General features: G+C 46.0%; 1 protein-coding gene across 1 annotated transcript in view; it reads right to left on the bottom strand.

Annotated features, from left to right (window-relative positions):
- LOC146856812 (uncharacterized) overlaps window positions 1-22274 on the bottom strand; it is a 1211343-nt gene that overhangs the window by 639091 nt on the left and 549978 nt on the right. Inside the window, exon 16 of the mRNA XM_085646995.1 lies at window positions 14315-14462. Coding sequence (XP_085503121.1) covers window positions 14315-14462 — 148 coding nt within the window. The remainder of the gene's footprint in view (window positions 1-14314; window positions 14463-22274) is intronic.

The following is a 22274-nucleotide window of genomic DNA, read 5'->3' as shown; positions in this document are numbered from 1 at the left end:
ATTTCACAAGCTAGGGAGAAGTTATGAGTATCCACTCCGGCTACAAAGGAGTAGCTGTAATAAAGCTTAAATGTGACATCAGCAATCGTCTGTTCTTATTCTGGGATGTCAGACAGAAACAGCCATTGTATATACTGTGAGGTAGAAAATATTTATCTGGCCGCTGGTTAAATAGTGTATTTTCTCTTCTATTTACTTGGCTGCTGGATAAATATTAGAAATGATTTACCATTTGGCTGGCAGCTTTGAAATTACCAGAGACTTCACTATTTACCTTGCTGCTGGCTAAATAAAAGAGACTTTGCACTGCTTTGCTGGGATCTGTGTAAATAGCAAAAAAAGTCATTATTTACCCGCCCACTGGCTAAATGTAGAGATTCTGCACTGTTCAACTGGTGGATGTGCAAATAGAAGGAAAACTTAAATATTTACTCAGCTGCCGGATAAATAGTAGAATTCTGCGCTGTTCAGCTGCCGGCCATGCAAATTAGCAGGAAAATGTCACTATTTACCCGGCCTCTCGCTAAATAGTTGAATTCTGCACTGTTTGGCCAGCAGCCGTGCAAATAGCAGAAAAACTTCAGTATTTACCTGGTCGCTGGCTAAATGGTAGAGATTCTGCTCTGTTTGAATGACAGATGTCAAAATAACAAGGAAACTTCACCACTGACGAAATAGCAGAGGGTTGTACTATATGGCCAGCAGTCAAGCAAACAGAAGCGCTTCGCTCATTAACCAGCTATTGGTAAAATAACCGACATGTACAATTAGGCCAGCAACCATGCAAACAGTAAATAACATATTTATTTACGTGGATGCTGATTAAATAGCAGGAAATATATATTGATTGACCAGTAGCATGGCACGTTGCAAAGAAATTCCAAAATGTACCCAGAAGCTGGCTAAATAGAAGAAACAATATACTTTATTACTAGTAGAAACTTCATTATTCACCTGGTGGATGGCTAAATAGTAGACAGTATGCACATCGTGGCCAACAGCTGTACAAATATCAGGGGAACTTTACTATTTACCCGGCTGCTGTCAAAACAGATTACATTTTGTTTAATTATGTCTCAGGCAGATTTCAACAGCTACTTACATCAGGGAGAACCGAACACAAGGAATTAACACAATTGGCATCCATTGGCTTATGAAAATTAGGGTCCTGATGTATTATTATTTCATTTGCAAAAAGTGGTCAAAACTTCTGCACATACTTTATGCAAATGGATTGATATTTTACAAATCGACCTATCTGCTGTTCGGTCGGTTAAAAAAATACTAAATGCAGTGCAACCTGCCTAATTAACATTCATTAGGTAAATGACAATTTTCGGTCCTATGTGATTTGGTGATAGTATCACAGGGATGGTGGCCTGCAAGGGACAGCACCCCATCTATGACAGCGTTCCAAAATGGAAAATATTTTTTCTCTCAAAGCAGCCCGTGTTCCTGAAAGGAATTAGTGGTGGTTAAAAAAAATGGTTTTGAAAAAACACTACACTGTGAGGCTACCAACATGGTTTCCAAGGGGAAAGGGGTCCTATGGACACCCCCTTCCCCTTTTCAAATGAGTTACCACCCTAACTCAGGAGTCATTATCTCGTTATTAGTTAGTGACAGCAATTGCAGTCACAAAGAAATAAATTCCTTTTCCGAGATAGAAAAGGGAGGGAGGAAACCCCTTTCATGAACCCTCCTATGTAAAAGTCAGAAACACTCACAAAAGTCCTTTTAGTAGTTTAAAGAAATTTCCAACTCATAAAAAGTATTTTGTACATAATTATGAATTCTTTTGTGGTCACAAACCTTGTGATATTGGGGCATGATGCTCTTAGTGCTAAAAGTGGCATAGATGAAGGCTCCAACTTATAGGTTTAAAAGTCCCTAATGTTTGATGGTTTCCAAGTTATTTTGACAGACATGGCACAGAATGCCACTCCATTACACAGTGTGACAAGACATAGTGACTTGGGAGGCCCTTATGAAGCTGGTTTGTGCTCCACAAATGCTCCTACTCCTTTACATTTACTTGCAGAGGTGACAATGATAAAGACGATTAGAGCCTTTGCAAGACTAGTTAACTCTGTTTTACTCTCCTAAAGCTATGTAGATGCTCTTACTCACAAAGCCATGGGAATGTACGAGGGACAGACAAAGGATTACCAAAAGGCTCCATGTTACGAGAACACCTCTTTTTCTGTAGCAAATCAGTGCATCCTGGAATTATTCATTCTAGTTCAGTTCAAGTAAGCAAATCAGACGAAAACACTTGAAAAAAATGATTTGTAAAATACAGTGACATAGATCCATCTAAGATTTAGGGTGATTTTATCAAAATAAAAACAACTGCATAGAGCCCCTATGAAGTGCCCAACACAGTATAATTTCCTGACAGAAGGAAGAAAATCTATGGTTAATACCGTCAGGATGGCGAAGGTTCAACACCTCCAACGTCCTGAGGGATTTTGCATTTTGAGAACCTTATCTCTTCCTCTGTCAGCGGTATTCTTGCTGACTTGGAGGCCATTCAACTGGTGCAAATGGTTCGTCAGTCCACTCACTTAGGCGGCCACACCCTTGACCCTTTCTTCACCAATTTGGCAGACGCTGTGGTTTCCGCCGTTACACCTCTTGGCTGGACGGATCATTCTCTGGTTTCCATCCGCACCCCTCTGCCGGAAATGGGTACTGTTCCCCCGGCAAAGTTGGTTACTAAGCGGCAATGGAGTAAATTACGGCTGGAGGATTTACATCGTGTCCTCGCCGAGGAGCCTTTAGAACCCGCGATATTGGTTGACTCAGGTTACGAGAAGTTCTGCTCCTGGATCTCCAAGGCGCTTGACGCCCTTATTCCTATTGTCGCCTGTAAAGTTAGCTCCAGGGACTCCAGTCCGTGGTATGATGGTGCCTTACGTGCACTTAAGGGTGGTTGTAGGCGAGCAGAGAGGGCCTGGCGGAAGGCGTACGATAGCGGGAAGAAAGCTTTGTATCTCGCCTCCGTCAAAGTTTACCATCGGGCTGTTTGCCAAGCTCGGGCAGCTTATTACGCTACTGAATTTGGCAACAGCCCCAACCCCTCTAAAACCATCTTTAAAGTATTGAAGGACCTCTTGGCAAAGCGTGTTTGTACCACGACCGTTGGTTCCGCCATTCATTGTGAGGCTCTTGCTCGATTCTTTTTGGATAAGGTCGGAAAAATTTATCGGACGTTCCCATGTTCTGGGCCTCCGGCAAAGCCTCCGATCAACATCCACGGTGGTTCCACGTTGCACGTTTTGCCCCCACTGACATTAGAGGAGTTCGACCTCTTGGCTCTCCAGGTTAAATCTGGGTCCCCCGCTGATCCCCTCACAGCGACTCTCTTTAGAGAGCAGTCGTTCGTGGGGCGGGCAGTGGTTCATTCCCTCATCAACATCTCGCTGGAATCTAGCACGGTACCCGCTAGCTGGAAGCGGGCTGTGGTTTCCCCCATTTTGAAGAAGCCGTCCCTGGATCCAGATAAACCGGAAAACTATAGGCCCATCTCCTTACTCCCGTGGCCGACTAAAGTGTTGGAGGCCCATGTCAACAAAGTTCTTTCGGCTCACCTTATCCATGCTAACATCTTGGATCCCACCCAGAATGGGTTCCGTGCTGGTCACAGCACGGAGACCGCCCTTCTCTCCATGGCTGAACATCTGCGCACGGTGATGGATGCGGGACAGACAGCAGCGCTCGTCCTGTTGGACTTGAGCGCTGCGTTTGATACGGTTTCGCATCCTATCCTGCTGCATCGCCTGGAGGAGATTGGGCTGGGTGGACCTGCTCTTCAGTGGTTCCGGTCTTTCCTCAACGATCGGTTCTTTAGCGTTGCCGTTCCACCGTTCCAGTCCCAATTTCATCCTTTGAAACAGGGGGTGCCGCAAGGATCCTCGCTGAGTCCCACGTTGTTCAATCTTTACGTGAGACCGCTGGCTGAGGTCGTCAAGCAATGGGGCATGACCATGGTCTCATATGCTGACGACACGCAGCTAGCGGTCACGATCAGCGGGGATACCGATCGGGATGCCCCCAGGTTTCAGAGCGGACTTAGGGCGGTGGCGAGCTGGATGACGAACAACTGTCTCCAGCTCAACGCCACGAAAACAGAGATCATGATCGTGGGCAAGAGATCGGAGCTATGGGGGGACAGGTGGTGGCCGATGGAGCTGGGGCCGGCCCCTCTCCCGGTCACGGAATTAAAGAACTTAGGAGTATGGATGGATCCTTCCCTCAGCTACGTTGGCCATACGAAGAGGATTGCTGCCTGCTGCTTTGGTATTTTACGGTCGCTTCGCCCTGTGTTGAAGTTCTTTGACCATCGCACCAGGCAGCTAATTGTCCAGGCGACAGTGTTATCGCGCCTGGACTATGCCAGCTCCCTTCTGGTCGGGTCCAATGTGGCTGAGGTTACCCGCCTCCAACGCATTCAGAATGCTGCGGCGAGAGCCATTGTCGGCCTACCCCGTTCTTGTTCTGCCTCCAGCACATTGAGATCACTGCACTGGCTGCCTATCCGGGCCAGAATTCAGTTTAAAGTGCTGTGTATGGCGTTCAAGATTTTGAGGGGGGTGGGCCCCCCTATCCTCGTGGATCTTCTGGCCTGGTATGTGCCTACCCGGCCCTTGAGATCCTTGGGTCAGGCACTTACTGTGATCCCCAGATATAGGCTGTCCCGGGCTGGCGGCCGCTCCTTCCGGGTCAGAGCTGCCGAGCTCTGGAACTCTCTTCCCGCAGAGTTGCGCCTGTTAGATGATCTTTTAGCTTTTCGCAGAGCCTTAAAAACTTTTCTGTTTTAACTTTTTCTTCCCTTTGGTCTGTTGTGTTTTTTGTGGTGTTGCATTTCTACCTGCCGTGCGCCTGGACGCCCCTTTGCTGGGGCAGCAGCGCGCATTACAAATGTATGTAACATAACATAACATAACATAACATTTCTCCCTGCAAAATTTAGAGTTGTCAGCTGGTCCTGTGGATAACCCTCTATATTGACAAGCATTGCTGTCATGGGGGTTCCTGACTATGCATGAAACATTTGAAGGACAGAACAGACAGGCATGATGGCTGGCTACAAAATTGTTAAAAACAAATTGTTTATCAAAAACTACCTCCGAAAGCAGGAGTTTTCAAAAAACTAAAAAATTAATGTTCCAATACGCTGAGATTTTCTCCCAGGGGCAAAGGGTCATTATTTTTTTTCCTGTCCCTTACCACCAGGTTTTACTCTAAATAGGGTAGATAGTATAAAGCCCTTCCTTTGACGGTCCCTGCTCTCTGGGCCATCAGAAGAAGTATTCCTTCAAGGAGCCACAAGCAAACGAATGGGACTATAATTGAACGGATGTCATTTGAATATGAATGTATTTTCCCAGTATATCAGAGAAAGATATATAGGCATCAAAGAGACAGAAGAAAATAAACTCACTGTGATTTTTATTCATTGACCTAATTACAAATATTGTAAAAAATAAGACACTGAATAAACAGAGAAATGTTGTTACTTCCATTCTGGTGACCTACTGATCAATCATTTAACTGTTCCACTTTAATACCCATTTTACAGACAAGGGATGTGTATCCACTATTGAGGGTTCAGAACTGATTTGGGATGTTTTTCTTTCAACTGTCACTTTCTGGCTGTGGCTCAGGCACAGCTCTTGTGCTAGTTGATGGCTCTCAAAGTAGCAGCAATAGTGCTGGCTCTAAGTAGAAGTATCCACCACAAGGACACAATAAAACATGAGATCTCAGCACCTGGCTGTTACCAGCCTTTCTGAGTAGTCATCAGGCACAGCCAAAAGGGCAGCCCTGCTTAGAAACTTTGACACCTTTAACTAGACAAATCTATGATCTACCCCTTACTCCTACCATCTTCCCTATGTCATCAGTCAGGAAGAACTAATCAGCAGCCCTTTGCTAAAAAGTATGCCTGGGCAGAACTTCGCAAACTGCCACAAAAACTCTGCCAGGCTCCGCGGAGTTCTGCCAGCAGGAGAGTCTGTTAAGTCATGCTGCTCGCACTGATTTTTAGCGCAGGGAGTTTGTCCCACACTGTAAAATCAGCACGAATGGCACTACACGTTGCGCCAAAGGGCGCCTCTGCTTTCTGCCACTCCACTTGAGTGGCAGCTTCTTCACTGAAAATGGCAGATTTGTCAACACGAGCGGTTGCAACCGGCTACTCGCAATGAGAAATCTCGCCAGAAGGAGGTCTAGCACGTTATTTTTTCTTGCAAGCTAATCAACTTACCGATGGGGAGACGCTGGAGAAAAAAACTCCGCTCTGCTTCACTTCGCAGAGTTTTTCAGAACTCCACAAGGAGCGCGGAGTGGGTGAAACTACACGAACTCCACCGGTAGGAGCGTAATTTTTCGCCCTCCCATACTAAAAAGAACTCCAAAGATTTTTTTGGGGGTAGCCTTTTCTCCATACTCCCTCACTGCAGTTCCAGGTCTCCACCATCTATCCACAGTGATTCAGTCAATACATGTCCACTGTATAAACAAGCTGTATCTACTCTCCATCATGTCATTCAAAATGCATCCCACTGGTCCATGTACTCAGATGTTCATCACACAACGAATCTTACTACTACACAGTTGCTACATGCCATCCTTACATACACACACATGGATTGTCAGCACAAAGATCTAGCGGTCACACAGAATCCCTTTTTGGGCCACATGCGACAATCTATCTGGAACCTCCATCATCTCTCTCCTGCTCATCAGAGCCTTCTTATGATCCTGAGCTTCGCTTTACTGACTGCCATATCCCTTTGACACCTTTTTTTAGAAATTAACCATTTTTCCTGCCTGCAGCCATCCGAGTTTCTCAAATCCTTTCCGTCATCCTTCACAGACCACACTCATTTTCATCCATCCACCTTTAAAGTCCGCTGCCAAGTTTCAGTTCCTATGCTCTCAGATCCACCCAGAGACTACTGTGCCAGCATTAGATCATGTCTTCTACACTCAGAGGTCAGAGTTTAACAGTCCCGGCTTTTTATTCACTTTGCATGTTTGGATTTTTCAGCAAATACATACCAGTTGTTAACATGGGCTGAAAGGGAAAGAGCCGTTATACCGTTGCTCGAACCATGCTGTGTCATAACAGCGTGGTCTGAACCACAGATGCGTCTTTACAACGCACTCCTTACCACGCAAGTCGTTACAACAACTTCCCTTAAGGAACATGTTGTTGGACTGATGTAGTACTTTAAGTCCAAAACTTTTCCTGCTGTTGCACAGACAGGAGTTTGAATAGTAAATTATACTATTCCAACTCCAGCGCTCTCCATAAGTCAAGTCGTTGTAAAGATTTGCATGGTAGAAGAATGTGTTGTAAAGGTGCATTCATTCTTCGGACCACGTTATTAAGGTAGGCGTGATTAACACCTGTGTGGTTCCGACATACAACTGGGCTGAAGAGGTGGGGGTTTCTAGAGGCTGGCAGCATTAGAAGCATGAACAAGAACCATTTACAAAAGGAATATCTTAATACATTTTGCCTTGAAGTACATAGGTGTCCTCCTGCTCCCAGTCTTGTTCCTTTACTTCCAGATCCTTCTATGCTTTTAGACATTGGTCCTCACCCTAGTCCTGCTCCAAGCCCTGACTTTCTGGATAGTTTTGGTCCTCCTGATCCTCATCCTGGCCATGGTCTAACTAGTTCTGGTCACCCTGGTTCTAGTTTCCTGAATCTGGTGCTTCTGGTTGAAGTCCTTTCTATCCCTGGTCTTACTGGCCCTGCTCCTGGCTCATCCTTTTAATAGCCCTTCCTGGGCTCCTAATCCTGGTACTAATGATCCTCACACTGGTCCTGCTGGGTCTTTATCCACTTAGCCCTGTTGTCCTGGTTCTCCTGATCCTCGCCAGCCTTGTCTTAATACCTATGTTTTTAGCCCTCCTGCTCCAATTGTAACTTCAGGTTCAGGTCCTTTGGTTCTGACCTCTCTGGTCCTCCTAGTTCTTTTCCTGGTCCTGCTTATTCTGATCCTTCTAGTCCACACAATCTTCCCCCATCTGGTCCCTGTTCTTAATCTTATCATGTTAATCTGGTCCTTCTGATCCTTCTCACACAGCTTTTCTGATTCTCAGTACACCAGTTCCTGGTCCTGCTGGTCCCCTCGGCCTACCTGGTCTCTGGCCTCTTGTGTCCTTGCCCTCTTAGAACTTGCCTTCTTCACACTTGTCTGTCTACTTTGAATCTTTCTTGCCATCCTAGCCCTGTGGGTTGTCCTCATGGTCCTTCTGCCTGTACAACCTGTGGTCTAGGCCCTTTGGTCCTGGTTCTCTTTGTTTGAGTCCTCCTGAGAAACTTCATTTTGGTCCAGTCCCTCCTGGACACCAAGGTCCAGTCCCTTTAGTCTTCCTGACTCCAGCTGTTCTGGTTCTCCTGATCTTCATTACCATTGTCCTGCTACCCCAGGTCCTAGTGATTCTGCTCCACTCGATACCCTGGACCCTGGCCCTATGGTCATGATCCCCTAGCACTATTAGGCCCAGTCCTCTAGGTGCTGAACCATCCTCTTGCTCTGGTCCTGGTCCTCCTGGATTTCTTGATACTGACCACCTCATTTTCCTTGCTTATTCTGGACCCCGGTCCTATTGGACGGGATCTTATGTTTCAGGATCTGGTTCTACTTCTACAGAAACGTATCACGGTTCTCCTTTACCTAGTCCTCCTGGGCCTGGCATCCTGTTCCTCATCTTCCTTTCCAACCTGCTCCTAGCCCTGTGGACTGGCCCTTCAGATTATGATAATCCTGGTCCTGATGTCCCTGGTTCTGATCCTGCTGATCCTCCTTTCCTCCTGGCTCTGGTCCTCCTGTTCCTGGTACTCAAGATCCAGATCCTCTTTGCCCTGATCTTCCTGGTCCCCCTATTCCTTTGTGTTTTGGCCCTCTTAGAACTCTTTTCATGACTCTGGTTGCCTGTGTCCCCAATCTCAGCTACCTGGAACTCCTGGCGAAGGCCATGCTATTCTTGTTTTTCACAGTTCTTGTTCTTCCTGAGATTCTGTGCCCATTATCTCTGATCCTCTTGGTCCTGTTCCTTATAGTTTGGATTCTCCTGGGCCTAGTACTCCTGGTCCTGACCCACCTGCTATCCTTGTCTCGGTCTCCTTGGTCCTGGTCGCCCTGGTGCTTCTTGTTCTATTGTGCTTGTTCTACATAAACATTTCCTTTTGGCCATCCTGACCCTTCTCCGTCACTCTGGTTTTGGTCCATCTGGCTCTGTTCCTTTGTGGTCCTCTTGGTCCTGATCATATTGTGCTGGTGCTCCTCACCATCAACCTCCTAACACTGGTACCGCAGATACTGGCTCATCTTGCTTGGGTCCTGGCACTCTTTGAATTTGTCCACCAGGTTTGGGTGGTCTGGTTCTCCCAGATCTGTTCCTTGTCCATTGTTTCCTAATGGTACTGCAGCCACTGATCCAGGTCCTCTTGATCCACGTTTTCCTTGTTTTGGTCCCCACTGAGCGTGGTCATTTTGGTCCTGGTCCTCCTGGCCACCACTGATCATTCTGTTTGGTCTTTCAGAGTCTGGTTAGCCTATTTACATCAAATCCTCCTCACCCTGCTCCTGCCACTTGTAATATTGCTCTGTCCAACTTGGTAATCTGCATCCTGAACCCATAAAACCTGCTTTTCATGACCCTCTTAGCCATGTTTCCGGTCCTCCTGGTCATGTTCCTTTTAGTTTACCTAGTCTGCTTGCTCTGGTCTTCAGAGTGCCCTTGGTACTGCCACCCACCTCGGTCTTCCTAGTCCCTGTCCTGCTTATTATAGAATTCTGGACATACTTGCATGGTCCTTCAGGTCCTGATCTTAGTTGTCCTCTTGAATTTAGTCCTGATCATCCTGGTCCTTGTCCTCCTGCTCCTTGCCCACATGGTTCTGCAATAACTTTTCCTGTCACATCCATCTTAGCCTTTCCTATTTCTGATGTTCCTTGACCTCTGTTTTATGCTAGTCTAAGAACTTCCTGGCTATGTTTTCCTGGTCCTGGTTTGACTGGTCGCTATCCTCCTTTACTCCTACTTATAGTCCTTTGGATCCTGGGTTTCCTGTTTTAAATGCTCCCAGTTCTGGACCTTTTCATCCTCCTCACCCTAATTCTCGTCCATCAGTCCTCCTGGTCATACTCCCCTGTTTATCTAGTTCCCTTATTTGCCAGTTTCCAATCCTTATGACCCTGATCCCCCTGACTCATGTAGCCCTGGTCTTAGTTGTGGTACTCCTATGTCTGCTCTTCGTGTACTGGGTCTTCTGGTGCTAGTTCCTCTGGCAGTGGTTTCCCTAGCCCTCTTAGTCCCCGGCTCTCTTGCCCCTTCTTACTCATACTAATCATCCCTGTTTCCTGGTTTGCCTATTCTACATTGTCCATGTCCATTTAACCATGGTCCCTTCTACCACAGTCCTCCTAGTAATGGTACTCTTGGGTGTTGTCTTCCTCCTCCCTCTGCCTCTGGCCCTCCTACATCCCATTGTGCGTGTTATCCTGGTTCATGTAGTTCTTGTCACCCAGATTTAGGAATCCACTGAGTCTGACACTCATGGAGCTTGTGTTCCTGATCCCAACTGGCCTAGTTTTGTAAGCCCTTTAAAAGCCGCTGATCATTCTAATCTAGGGTCTCCAGGTCCTGCAGCCCTGGTCCTCTCTGATAATGCTACCCCTGGCCCTGGTTGTCCTCACCTCTCGTGACCTTGTCAGTACACACAGGCCCTCATTGACCTCCTTGTTGTTATGTTTCAGGGCCTTCTGTTCCTTCAGGCCCATGCCCACCTGGTCCAGATTCCCCTTTTGCACATCCTCTTGGCCCTCCTGATCCTTCTCACCCTGGTCCCGATACCCCAAGGGCTGTTTTTTATCGCCCTGTTTCTCATTGTCTATTTGTTCCTGGCCTCCAGTGGCATTGGTAAGCCTGTTCCTGGTAGATTAGGTCTCCCTGGGCCTGTTTCTTCTTGTCCTGGTCCTTGTGGCCCTGGTCGTCTTTGCCCTCCTCCTAACTCTCATACTTCTACCTGTCATCCTCCTCCTACTCCCACTGCTTCCTTCCCCAACCCCCCTGCACAATTACTTTAGACAGGTACAGCCTCCAACTCATGCACTGAGTCACCATTTTCCCAGGATCTCTGACTCTATTTTACTTTCTGAGTCTAAATTTCGTATTCCTACATTATTAGACTAGAGTTAGAGATCACTTTTCTTAATCTTTGTTCTCAGGCATTTTTAAAAACGTCCATACCTCATACGTCTTTTGAGATGCACCTAAACTCCAAATACATTTTTTTGCAGTTTATATAGCACTCACTTGGCCAGAAGAGATTAGAGCACTTTACTCTAGAGCAGAAAACTCTACACATTTTTGGTGTTTAGGCATGGGTAAATGAAGTGATTTGTAGGGGTGGGCGGAATTTGCGAAAGCGACTTTCGCGAATTATCGCGAAAATGTTAAAAATCTCCGCAAACAAGCGGAAATATCGCGAAGATGCGGAAGTTTTTTTCCCACCCGTTCGCGATATTTTCTGCATGGTTGCGGGTCGCTAACTTACCCCTGCGGTTGCTCGCGGGCGCGGCCATCTTGTTTTCAGTTGTCTCGCGGTGCATGATCGCGAGAAGAAAGACGTGATCGCGCGAGGCATGACGTCACTGCGGACGCGAACTGTCGCGAGACAGCGCAAATGGCTAAAACAATACATCTCATGGAGAACGCGACCGGATCGGGAAAACTTGTCGGCGAACGCGGGGATTCAGGTAAGGCGATTGCGCGCGCGCGAGAATGTATTATTTTACAGCGCGAGCAAGAACCAAATTATCGCAAAGCTGCGGAATGTGGAAATTTTGACATTTCCGCGCTCTCCGCGGAACGCGGAAATGCCAAATTATCGCAAATTCCGCGAACGGAACGGAAATTTTGCCCAGGCCTAGTGATTTGCTGAAAATCTCAGAATGTTGAGCGAAGGCCAGCATTCAAACCTGGCTCCCTGTTTCTACATTCTACTCAGCTACCTCTCCTTAAATTAAGTGGAATCTTAAAAGACATTCTAAGGCACTTACGGTTCAAACACCCCATGGGAATAAATGCCATTCTATCCTATCCGTAGTAGATGACATGGCTTCACCGTGCATTAGTGCAAGTTTGCATTCTTCACTGTGATGCAAGGCAAAGAGATTTTGTCTCTGCTCCCACAGAAAGACCACCAAGGAACTCCTGTGTGGGTAGCCTATAGGTTTGAAGAGCTGTGTACTATGTTAAGGGTCACATTGTCTTCTGTGAGCTAGCCATGTGGATGAGACAAGCTCTAGAAATTACATTTAACTATGGTAATAGTAAATCAAACAAAAGCAAAAGATTTTTTTTTTTTAAATGTAAACTGAAATACAAACTTTAACATTTTAATAAGAGGCCTGTGTTATACTGTCCACTCTCTGTCAATCACTCTATGTAACTGAATTCCTCATACTATGCCTCACCTCTGACTAGCTAAGATCATACCGCTTGTGGAGTCAATGATCCAAGGGCAGGGTGTGTCATAGTAACTCCCGAAATCCAATAACCTCTCTCTCTAATAGCTAATAGCTAAAACCTCGGGTTGGTTAGTTCTAGCGCTAGTCAAGACCTTTTGAATGTATTACCATTATGGGATTTAAGGCAGCTCTCTTTATCTAATGGTCTGGTATTGTGTCATTCACATTTTTCTTCTGGCCACTAAAGCATTCAGCATAAAAGAGTGGTTCAGCCCATTTCAGCCACTGGCTAACTTCACTGTGAGTGTCAGCATTCTTACCTCTCACAAAGAGAACATCCACATACAACGTAGTTCTCTTAAGTTCCAGGGACTACTGTGGCAATATGTGCTTTATGAGACACAAAAATATTTTTGCTTTTAACCAATGTTTTTTTCCAGACAGGAAGCTTCTCCAACAATAAAGTATTGCAAAAACCATGATGAAACAAAGCAATCAGTGACAAAGGCAAAAGGCAGCAGCGAACACCCAAACTATTGGCTTTGCCAATGCTTGTTTACAATGTTCCGCTAAAGAAAAATACACGAGGTATCCTTTCACTTCCAAATCTTACCATGAGAAATGTATAAAATAGCGTAAAATTGGTTTGCGAGGTTTACACATTTCAAAGCTCAATTTTGTTTTTTGGAGATTTCACCATTTTACTCAGAATGTAGATGTTCCTATGCAAAGGCACTGACATAAACGCAACCATGCAAATACAACACATTAGCGCCCTGCTAAATAAAGGCCTAAGTATGAGTCCCACTGTGTTCAAATGTGCATTGGTCCTCACTAGCTCGAGGACTAGAGTCTACTGTGCACTTCATCAAGGGAAATTTCATTCACAAATGCAAAGCTTTCAGTTATTACTTGAAAAGTGTTGTAAAAGGAAATAAATGTGTTCAGTTTTGGGACTCTAGTACTAAACTGGAACTTCCAATTTGTAGCTTTATTCAAGATAAAAACTCATAAAAGCATGAAGCATACATAGCATATAAACAGTCTCTTGTAAAAACTTTTTTTTAAAAAGAATAAAAAGCATTAAGATACATCCATAATACTGAAGATCGTAAAATTATTTAGCCAATATAAAAACAGAAAGGCAAACATTTTTTTTTTGCGGTTTTTTTTTTTTGTTAACTGGGAGAGTGGGCAATGGTCTAATTTCTTTTCTCCTATGCTACCATTAGACAAGAGATTTTTTTCTGATGGCCCAAGCCCATCCCAGATATTTGGCAACTGCCACAGCAATGAATGTTGAAGGGCTGGTACAGATAATCCTTAAAGCGATGTCGCTCGCTCTTGTGCCCAGCTGTTTACACATGGCCTTCAGCCAAACACGTCGGGGGACTGAATAAGCCCCACACACAAAGAGAAAGTGGGCAATGGTCTCAGACCTTGCTTTACAAACTGGGCAGACTTGAGAGCTACCCTCTGCCCATCTTCCAGTTAGTGATCTAATTGGGAGAGACCCCACTCAAAGCTGGAAATATAACTTCCTATCCAGGGGTTTGGTTATGATATCCCAATAGGGCTCTAAAAAAGGAGAAGCTTTTACTTCAAGGAATAGACCCTCCCTTCAAGGAATAGACCCTTTCTTCAAGGAATAGAACTTCCATTCCTCCTTCAAATGCAAAACAACCTCCCCAACTTCATAATGGATCATTCCCTCCTACAATACCACCAGTCCAGTATCAAAACCTTCCCAAAACCAGATATGTCCCCTAAGAGGTTTCTATTGAAGGGCTTGACCCGGCACGTCACACACTTACCATTTCTGTACTGCGCCTCTGTTCTCTTTCTTCTACCCGCAGCAGGAACTCGTTGTCGGTGCCACGGTGCATGGAGAGGCGAGGAGCATCCCGCAGACAAAACGAGTCGCAGAGTTCCTCAGCTGAGATGTACTGTCTACAATGACACCTGTGGAAAGTGGAGATATAGTCATCAGGGTTCCTTGCCAACAGAAATACGTGCCTTATAAACGAAGAGTATGCAAGTTTAAAAACACTTAAAAAACAGAACACAATTTCGCCTGCAGACAGTGATGACAAACTCACGATTGTGACCCTCACAAACACATCTACAGCGGAATTATAAATTCACACACCTCCAAAATCCTAAACTTCACGGGGAGTTAAGACAAAAGCGTTATTAAGAAAGAATACTTGGGGCTTTTCAACTAAGACCAAAAATAACAAGCATTGGCATAGCCAATAGGCCTCGCCTTTGGGACCTTATAAGTGTTTAGCCATGCAACAGTTGCATAACTAAATACTTATAAGGTCCCAAAAGCGAGACCTATTGGTTAAGCCAAGCGGCCGTGCGTCCGCGAAAGTGAAAGTGATCGTGATCAAACATCAAAGCGGCCGTGCGGCCGCGAAAGTGAAAGTAATCGCGGTCAAGCGCGGCGCGCACGCCCGCGCACATGCACTGTAGCTCTAGGCTGGCCTGGTAGGACTTTTTGGAGCCCTCTCAAAAAGTCTCGCCAGACCAGTGCATGCGCTGGGTCAGGCGAGACCTAAAAAGGAAAGATACTGTGAAATTCTAGGGTCGAAGGTCCCCCACAAGCTGTTCATCTGGCATCCAGAACATTTGTCCCCTTGGCACCCTTAAGTTCCATGCAGTCCTCAATCAGGAAGTGCTCTCCAAACTCCAGATTGGTGGCCTCAGGGTCCCTCCTTGAGTGAGCACTTAGAGAGGAGACAACCATCGGTCCCCCTACTCCTACTCCTAACTGATAGTTTTTTGGGATACAGTGAAATCCAGAGGCTCGGGAGAATTGCACCTTTCTGTAATTATTTTATTAAATATAATGCACATAAACGTAACGTCATCTTCGTCAACAGTTATAATTACTGGGTGTGAGACCATTACCCCGTCCCCTTGCTTTTTATTTGTATTAAAAAATGATAGCAAACATCTGCCTTTTGTATGAACAGCGTTATGCGAAGGAGAATGCCTAAAGCAGACACGTCCATCCTCCAGTTCTGTTTCCCAACTTCCTGTGTTTTATAAAGTCCGGAGGAAATCCGAAAAGTTTCCCCAATTTGAAGTGTTCATCTGGGACCACCGCACATAGGCAGAGGCCCCTTGGTATCCCAAACGTCTCTCTGGGGGGGCAACAATGTACCCACTGTGACCAGCTGTTTTAAATTACAGGAATGCATGTATAATGGCTGGGCGCTGAACTTCTAATAACCTTTGTCAATAAGCTGCTGCTTCCCACCTACTCATTGAACCTTTCCGGGATTTGGGCAGGAGAGGCCCTTTGTTGCACAACTGTATTCAGTCTGTGGAGCTGGTAAGCAACCCACGTACTGATGACTACGATGAAACCAAGGGTTCACTGAAGCTCTGCTGCCCCTTTTCAAGTAAATAAGGCCTCAGCATTCCAAGAAGGGCCGCCCCATATTGAGCCTGGAGATGGCCTATGCCATCTGTAACACTGACTTTATTGAAAAGATTAATATGATCATAAAAACAATACTTCATATATGCAGTCATTTGTTAATACATAAATACATGAAGGTGTAATAAAGAACAATAATGATATATAATATCCATCATCTGTACCACTCATAAACCACTGGACCGCTCAAGGCCTGCATCATCTTATAAACTAACATGGATGGCCTGTTTAGGATTCCTTATACCCAGGCACTTCACAATACCCACAATGGCTTGGAAGCTATTCACACGAAATGAGCAGATGGTCTGCGACTCTTACTAGACTCACATAAGTGATGTATTCCCTATACTCACAGTGACATACAGTTTCAACACATCTGATTCACACAGCAACCCTCCCAAAGTTAAAAATAAACCCGGCACCAGTGACGAAGATGGGCTGCCAAAGAGATCAATCCTACATGTGCAAATGAGACAGTAGTGACTAATCCTGGGCGAAACTCGAGTAAATTAATTCGTGGCCACACAAAAGGCTACAGAAGTATACAAAATTATGTGAATATGCATTTTGCCCTAAAAAAGTGTGATGCAAACAGTGCTCAGTTCATTTGCATTGTTCCGGTGCTCCTGCCAATATGCTTTTTATCCAGGCTAAGGGCCTGATTTATATCCTGGCTGTAAGGGTACTCTGTCGCAATGTGGGGGGGGGGGGGGGGGGGCGGACACGTGTAACACATGTAAAGCTAAATACTGGACATTATGCAAGATTAAACCGGAGCACATAAAATTTCACACAGGTTTATTGGTGACTTTGCACGGTGAGCATACGCCTCCTTGCACCAGCTTCTGCTGTTTTTAGCCATTTCTTCAAACTATCTAGGCTTTGCAAAACGATGGATTTAGGCCCAGATCTCTGTACTGGGGTGAATGTATGACATTGTTCTGCATACTGTACATCAACTGTTTTTTTTGCATTTGTCACCCTGAGTGGGTCGGGTATGTTCAGATGTGGGTCCCGTGCTCTCCATGTCACTGGAATCAAGCTATCCTGGCTGAAGAGGGGTGAACCCCCGAAACCGGTCCTAGGATGCTTGTTTCCAGTCCAGGGAGAACCTGGCTTGGCAGTTGGGCTGGACTGTTCCCATGAGGCACAGGGTCAAGACTGATTTGCATATGGCTGGGTTCAAACTGGAATGGCATGGTGAGCAAAAAAATGATGGATTTAGGCCCAGATCTATGTACTGGGGTGAATGTATGACAATGTTCTGCATTCTGTCCATCAACTGTTGTTTTTGCATTTGTCACCGCGAGTGGGGCGGGTATGTTCAGATGTGGGTCCCGTGCTCTCCATGCCACTGGAATCAACCTATCCTGGCTGAAGAGGGGTGAACCCTCGAAAACGGTCCTAGGATGCTTGTTTCCAGTCCAGGGAGGACCTGGCTTGGCAGTTCGGGCTGGACTGTTCCCATGAGGCAGAGGGTCAAGACTGATTTGCATATGGCTGGGTTCAAACTGGAACGGCATGGTGAGCAAAAAAACGATGGATTTAGGCCCAGATCTCTGTACTGGGGTGAATGTATGACATTGTTCTGCATTCTGTCCATCAACTGCTGTTTTTGCATTGGGCATGGCAATCCAGCACCTTGTTAGCTAACCAAGTGCAAGGACCTCTGCAATGCACCTTGAGACCAGTGTGCCTCATGGACTGCTGCTCATGTGTGGTGTTAAGTGCCCTTGCACGCTACGAACCTCAAGACACTATGCATATGCCTTGCAGATACTTGTAACACTGTTGCTACTATTGAGTTTTGTCCCATTGCTCTATCTGGGAACATCATTTAATATGTTGGTGAGCCACTTAATTGCATGCAATACATTGAGACAAAACCAGAATTGTGTAATTCATCCACTTCAAAGTCTAAACAGAGTATCCCATGCACTGGGACCAGTCAAGAAACAACTTTACCAAACCCAGGAATGCATTGTAGACATTCACATAACCATATTGTGTTTTTAAAATGAACATTAAAAAATAGTTCACATCGACTTCATTGACCTACCACTACATTGTAAGATGAGTATACAATTACTATTCATAACTTCACCTATATTCACCCCGCCCCCGACGGTTAACTACAGGTCTGCTTGAAAATTGCAATTCTAAACTCGCATTGTGATGTAGTGGTTGGCGATGTGGTGGATGCAATATTATTATAACTCGAATTTATCAACCCTGATGTAGTGACAACAAATTTTCAACACGCAAACACACACAGACATACACACACATAATATTTACAAGGAACTTACATGGGACTAAAATCTATTGATGGAAGATATAGAATAAATAATCACACGGAGAAAGAGAGACACGAGTATTTAGCTGAGAGATGTCGTGTTGAGTAGATTGAGTCACAAAAGGAAAAGGAACTAAAGCGGGACATGTGATCAAATAGCAAAAGGGAGTTAGAGAGGAAGATAAAGTTACAAAAAGTAATTGAGTTTCGCTGTCAGACCCTAGGGCCAAAGGCAAGCCCGTCTGTGACCGTCCGCGCCAGGACGTCGCCAGGAAACCTGCCTGTCCTACCCCAGATTCCGTATTAACCCCAGGTATATCTTATTATCGCAAGGCACTATACGAACTAAGGAAAGTTCCATTACCCCCCCTGTGGGCACCCCGCCCGGGACGCTGTGCGGTCCTGGCCAACACCAGAAGACCCTTTTTCATGCATCCTTTGTCAGTTCCAGTGCAACATGACTAGTAGTAATCTAACATCAGATATCCCTGGGGGTTGTAGCTCTATTCATCATCCTCACACTCCTAAGGACGTTTTTTCTCCCGTGCCGGGACCAGGAAGGTTGCCTAACAGGCCCAATAAAGGCAGGAAAGGTGTTTTATGTAATGTGAGATCCCTCTCTAGGCATGCTACAGAGGTCAGTTAACCCTGACCTAGAGTTTCTGACTGAGACATGGCTCAAGTTTAGCTCTACTCCTGCCATTACCTTAACGCTACCACCTCCTAAGGATGGGCAGGGGCGGGATTGCTATTACTTATAAAGACTGCATTTCAGTCTCAACACTCGAGCAATGCTGTAGCGCCAATATAGAAATTTCTGTCTTTCGCATTGATTTCCATCCGCAACTCAGCTGGAAAGGTGCATTAGTGTACCGGCCTCCTGGCCCGTTGGCAGACTTTTCACTCCAGCTTACAGAAATAATTGCTCCCCATGTAATCTCGACTAATAAATTCCTACTGCTGGGCAACTTCAATGTGTACAGTGAATGTGACACCCTCCCCGACACATTGCTGTTCCTTGCAGACCTGGCTCTCCTTGGCCTAACAAAGCTCAATGATGGCTCGACCCACTCTGCGGGTCACACACTGTATATCATCTTTTCCAACACCCCTTGTATCATGTGTGAACCTCCTCAACCTTTGACTTGGTCAGATCATGCATCTATTTAATTTACTATTCTGGGTCCCAGCGTGACTGCTGTTCCCCCCACTGCCGCCCTCAGCGTCCGCAGGCAATGGTATAAGATCTCCCAAGATATCTTCCAGACAGCCTTCTCGCAACCCTGGGAAGTTGAAGTCGAACCTTCCAAAACTGAGGAGGGCCTAGTCAGATACAATTCGGCTGTTACAAGTGCCATTTACCTGCTTGCACCTCTTAAATCATTCCCGAATACAGCTAGGCGTCCTCAATCAGCTTGGTACTCCCCTGAGCTTCGTGCTGAAAAACGGCAGTGCAAAAATCTGGAGAGACGCTGGGGCAGGTCCCAGGAAGTGAGGGACAAAGACAACTTCAAGAATGCCCTCTCCTTCTACCACAAAAATCTAAAAGGAGCGCTGTGAGGGAATCTTACCTCAGAAAACGGGTGTACACGACCTTGCCGATACCGGTCAATCCTACGCATTACAGCAGAGGGGAACCCGGAAGTACAACCACGACCACAGTACAAACGGGACGATAACCACGCCCCAACATCGTGTATCCATACAGGGGAAGAGACGTGGGAATGACGCAACAAAGTAAGGCAGAATGGACCCCGGAAGGAGCAGAGAAAAGACATTGGATCAACAACGAAAGGGAGGCGAGTACACCTGACGGAGAGTATGCAAGAGAAGAGGAGCGAGAGGGAGAGTCAGGATTTCGAACCAGAGACGGAGACACCGAATCTGGAGAAGGCGACGAGCGGTGGAGCGAGGAGTGGTGGTGTCCACAGGAGGATGCCGGAGAGCAGCCGCAACTCAGGAAAGTTGCGGTGGAGCCAGTGAGTGACGACGAGAGGGAGGAGGGAGGTAGAGGAAGAAGGAAGGGAACACGGGCACCGTACATGAAATGCACGTGCACTGTTGAACCACCCCTGAGCACCTCTCCCTCTTTATGGCCTTGAAGAAAGCCCTGAGAACAGAAAACCGAGTGACTTACAGGTCCACTATGTTATAAAATAGACCAGCTGGTATTGAAGTCGGGTCTGATATTTACGTGAGAGAACCTGTGAAGAAGCATTCCAGGTTGTGTTTTCTTAGCGGATATTATTTCCTTATTCAGTTTCCTTCTTTCGTTTATTGAACACACCCCCCTATCCTTCACCATTTTATCTCTAGAGCACCAGACGGGTGTGGTGAAGGGCACACGTTTTCCTACACTTTTTTGTATACATTTACTGACCGCTCCCCTTTTCTTTCTCTCAAATTGAGCCTCCATGGGAGACCACTGAAGGGAGGAAGTGTGGGAAAACAACCGGGGAACATCACATTAGTAAAGAAAGAGGAAGAACACCTGAAGAAAGGAGAAGCCTAACCACTACCCTTATAACAGACCATTCAAAAGTTATAAATAAAAAAACCACCATCAAGAAATATATTCGGCCTCCACGTTTGATTATCCGGCCCACGCTCCCACAAGCGCGCAAAATGTCTATCACCCAACAGTTAGTTAAGGCAGAGAACACTCCAAAAACCCTATTTCAGATACTGAAATCTTTTACCAGTCCCAAGGCCTGCGATAAACCTCCCTCCCAAGTGCTCTGTGACAACATCGCCCAGAATTTCTCACAGAAAATTGAATTCATCTATGATAAGATCTCTCCCCCTGGGTGCCAGCAACTGATTGCCTTTTCTGCTGACTCACAAGTATCAGCAACTACACAACTGCTGGAGAGCTTCCCCCTATGTCTACCGAGGTGGTCCCAGCCTTACTTCATTCTGTAAAATCGGGCTCCCCCTGGATGTTATCCCAGCAAAAGTAGCCTCCTCCGTTTCCAACCAACTGTCCTCACCCAAAGGCACAATTCTCAACCTCTCTATGAGAGAGGGTCATCTCCCACATGAATGGAAGACGGCACAGGTCATCCCTAGCCGTAAAAATCCCAAGGTCCCTATGGAAGAGCTCTCCAACCTCTGCCCCATTTCCCTACTACCTCTCCTGAGCAAATTTCTGGAAAAACACATCAATCAACATCTATCTGTCCATGTCGAAAAAAAAATGGCAGCCTGGACCCTTCTCAATCTGGTTTCAGGCCCAAATACAGTACGGAGTCTGCCCTGTTGGAGTTCACGGACAATATCAGGATGACCGTAGACAGTGGCCATTCTACAATTCTCGTGCTGTTGGACCTTTCTGCCGCGTTCGACATGTCTCACACCAGATCTTGATCAGGAGACTGGAGGAGATTGGATTTAGAGGACCTGCCCTTCAGTGGATGATGAGCTTCCTGTCCTCCCGTACCCAGACTGTCAATCTAGGTCCTTTTCGGTCAAAGACGATGGAACTGACTAAGGGTGTTCCGCAGGGCTCATGTTTGAGCCCTACATTTTTTAACATCTATATTGCTCCCTTGGACAACCTCCTTCGGTCCAGCGGCTTCCTGCCCATTTCTTATGTCGATGACACCCAGCTTCTCTTATCCTTTAACAAATCCTCCACGTCGGCTTTGTCCACTTTTTAGGAGGGAATGAAAGCCATTGCCCATTGGATGAAAAGCAATTTTCTCTAACTTAATGCAGGGAAGACGGAAATTATGCTCTTCAGAGATGCCCCCCTACTGTGGACCCCAGACTGGTGGCCGGCAGACCTTGGTGTCCCTCCTGGCCCTAAGGCCCTCGTTAAAAACCTGGGCATTCATCTAGATCGTGCCTTAACAATAAAGGAGCATGCTGCTCAGACGTCCGGAGCCTACTTTTATGTGTTGGGCTTGCTACGACTAGTCCTTGCTTTTCTTCCAGATTACACCCGTAACACCCTCCTTCAGACCATGGTTATAAGCCGTCTTGACTACTGTAATGCTCTCCTGGTCTCTGGAAATGAGTCTTCACT

Source organism: Triturus cristatus, chromosome 3_2 (genome assembly GCF_964204655.1).
Source record: "Triturus cristatus chromosome 3_2, aTriCri1.1, whole genome shotgun sequence".
Lineage (NCBI taxonomy): Eukaryota > Metazoa > Chordata > Amphibia > Caudata > Salamandridae > Triturus > Triturus cristatus.
The sequence above is the reverse complement of the archived record's forward strand: the minus strand, read 5'-3'. Positions and strand labels throughout refer to the sequence as shown.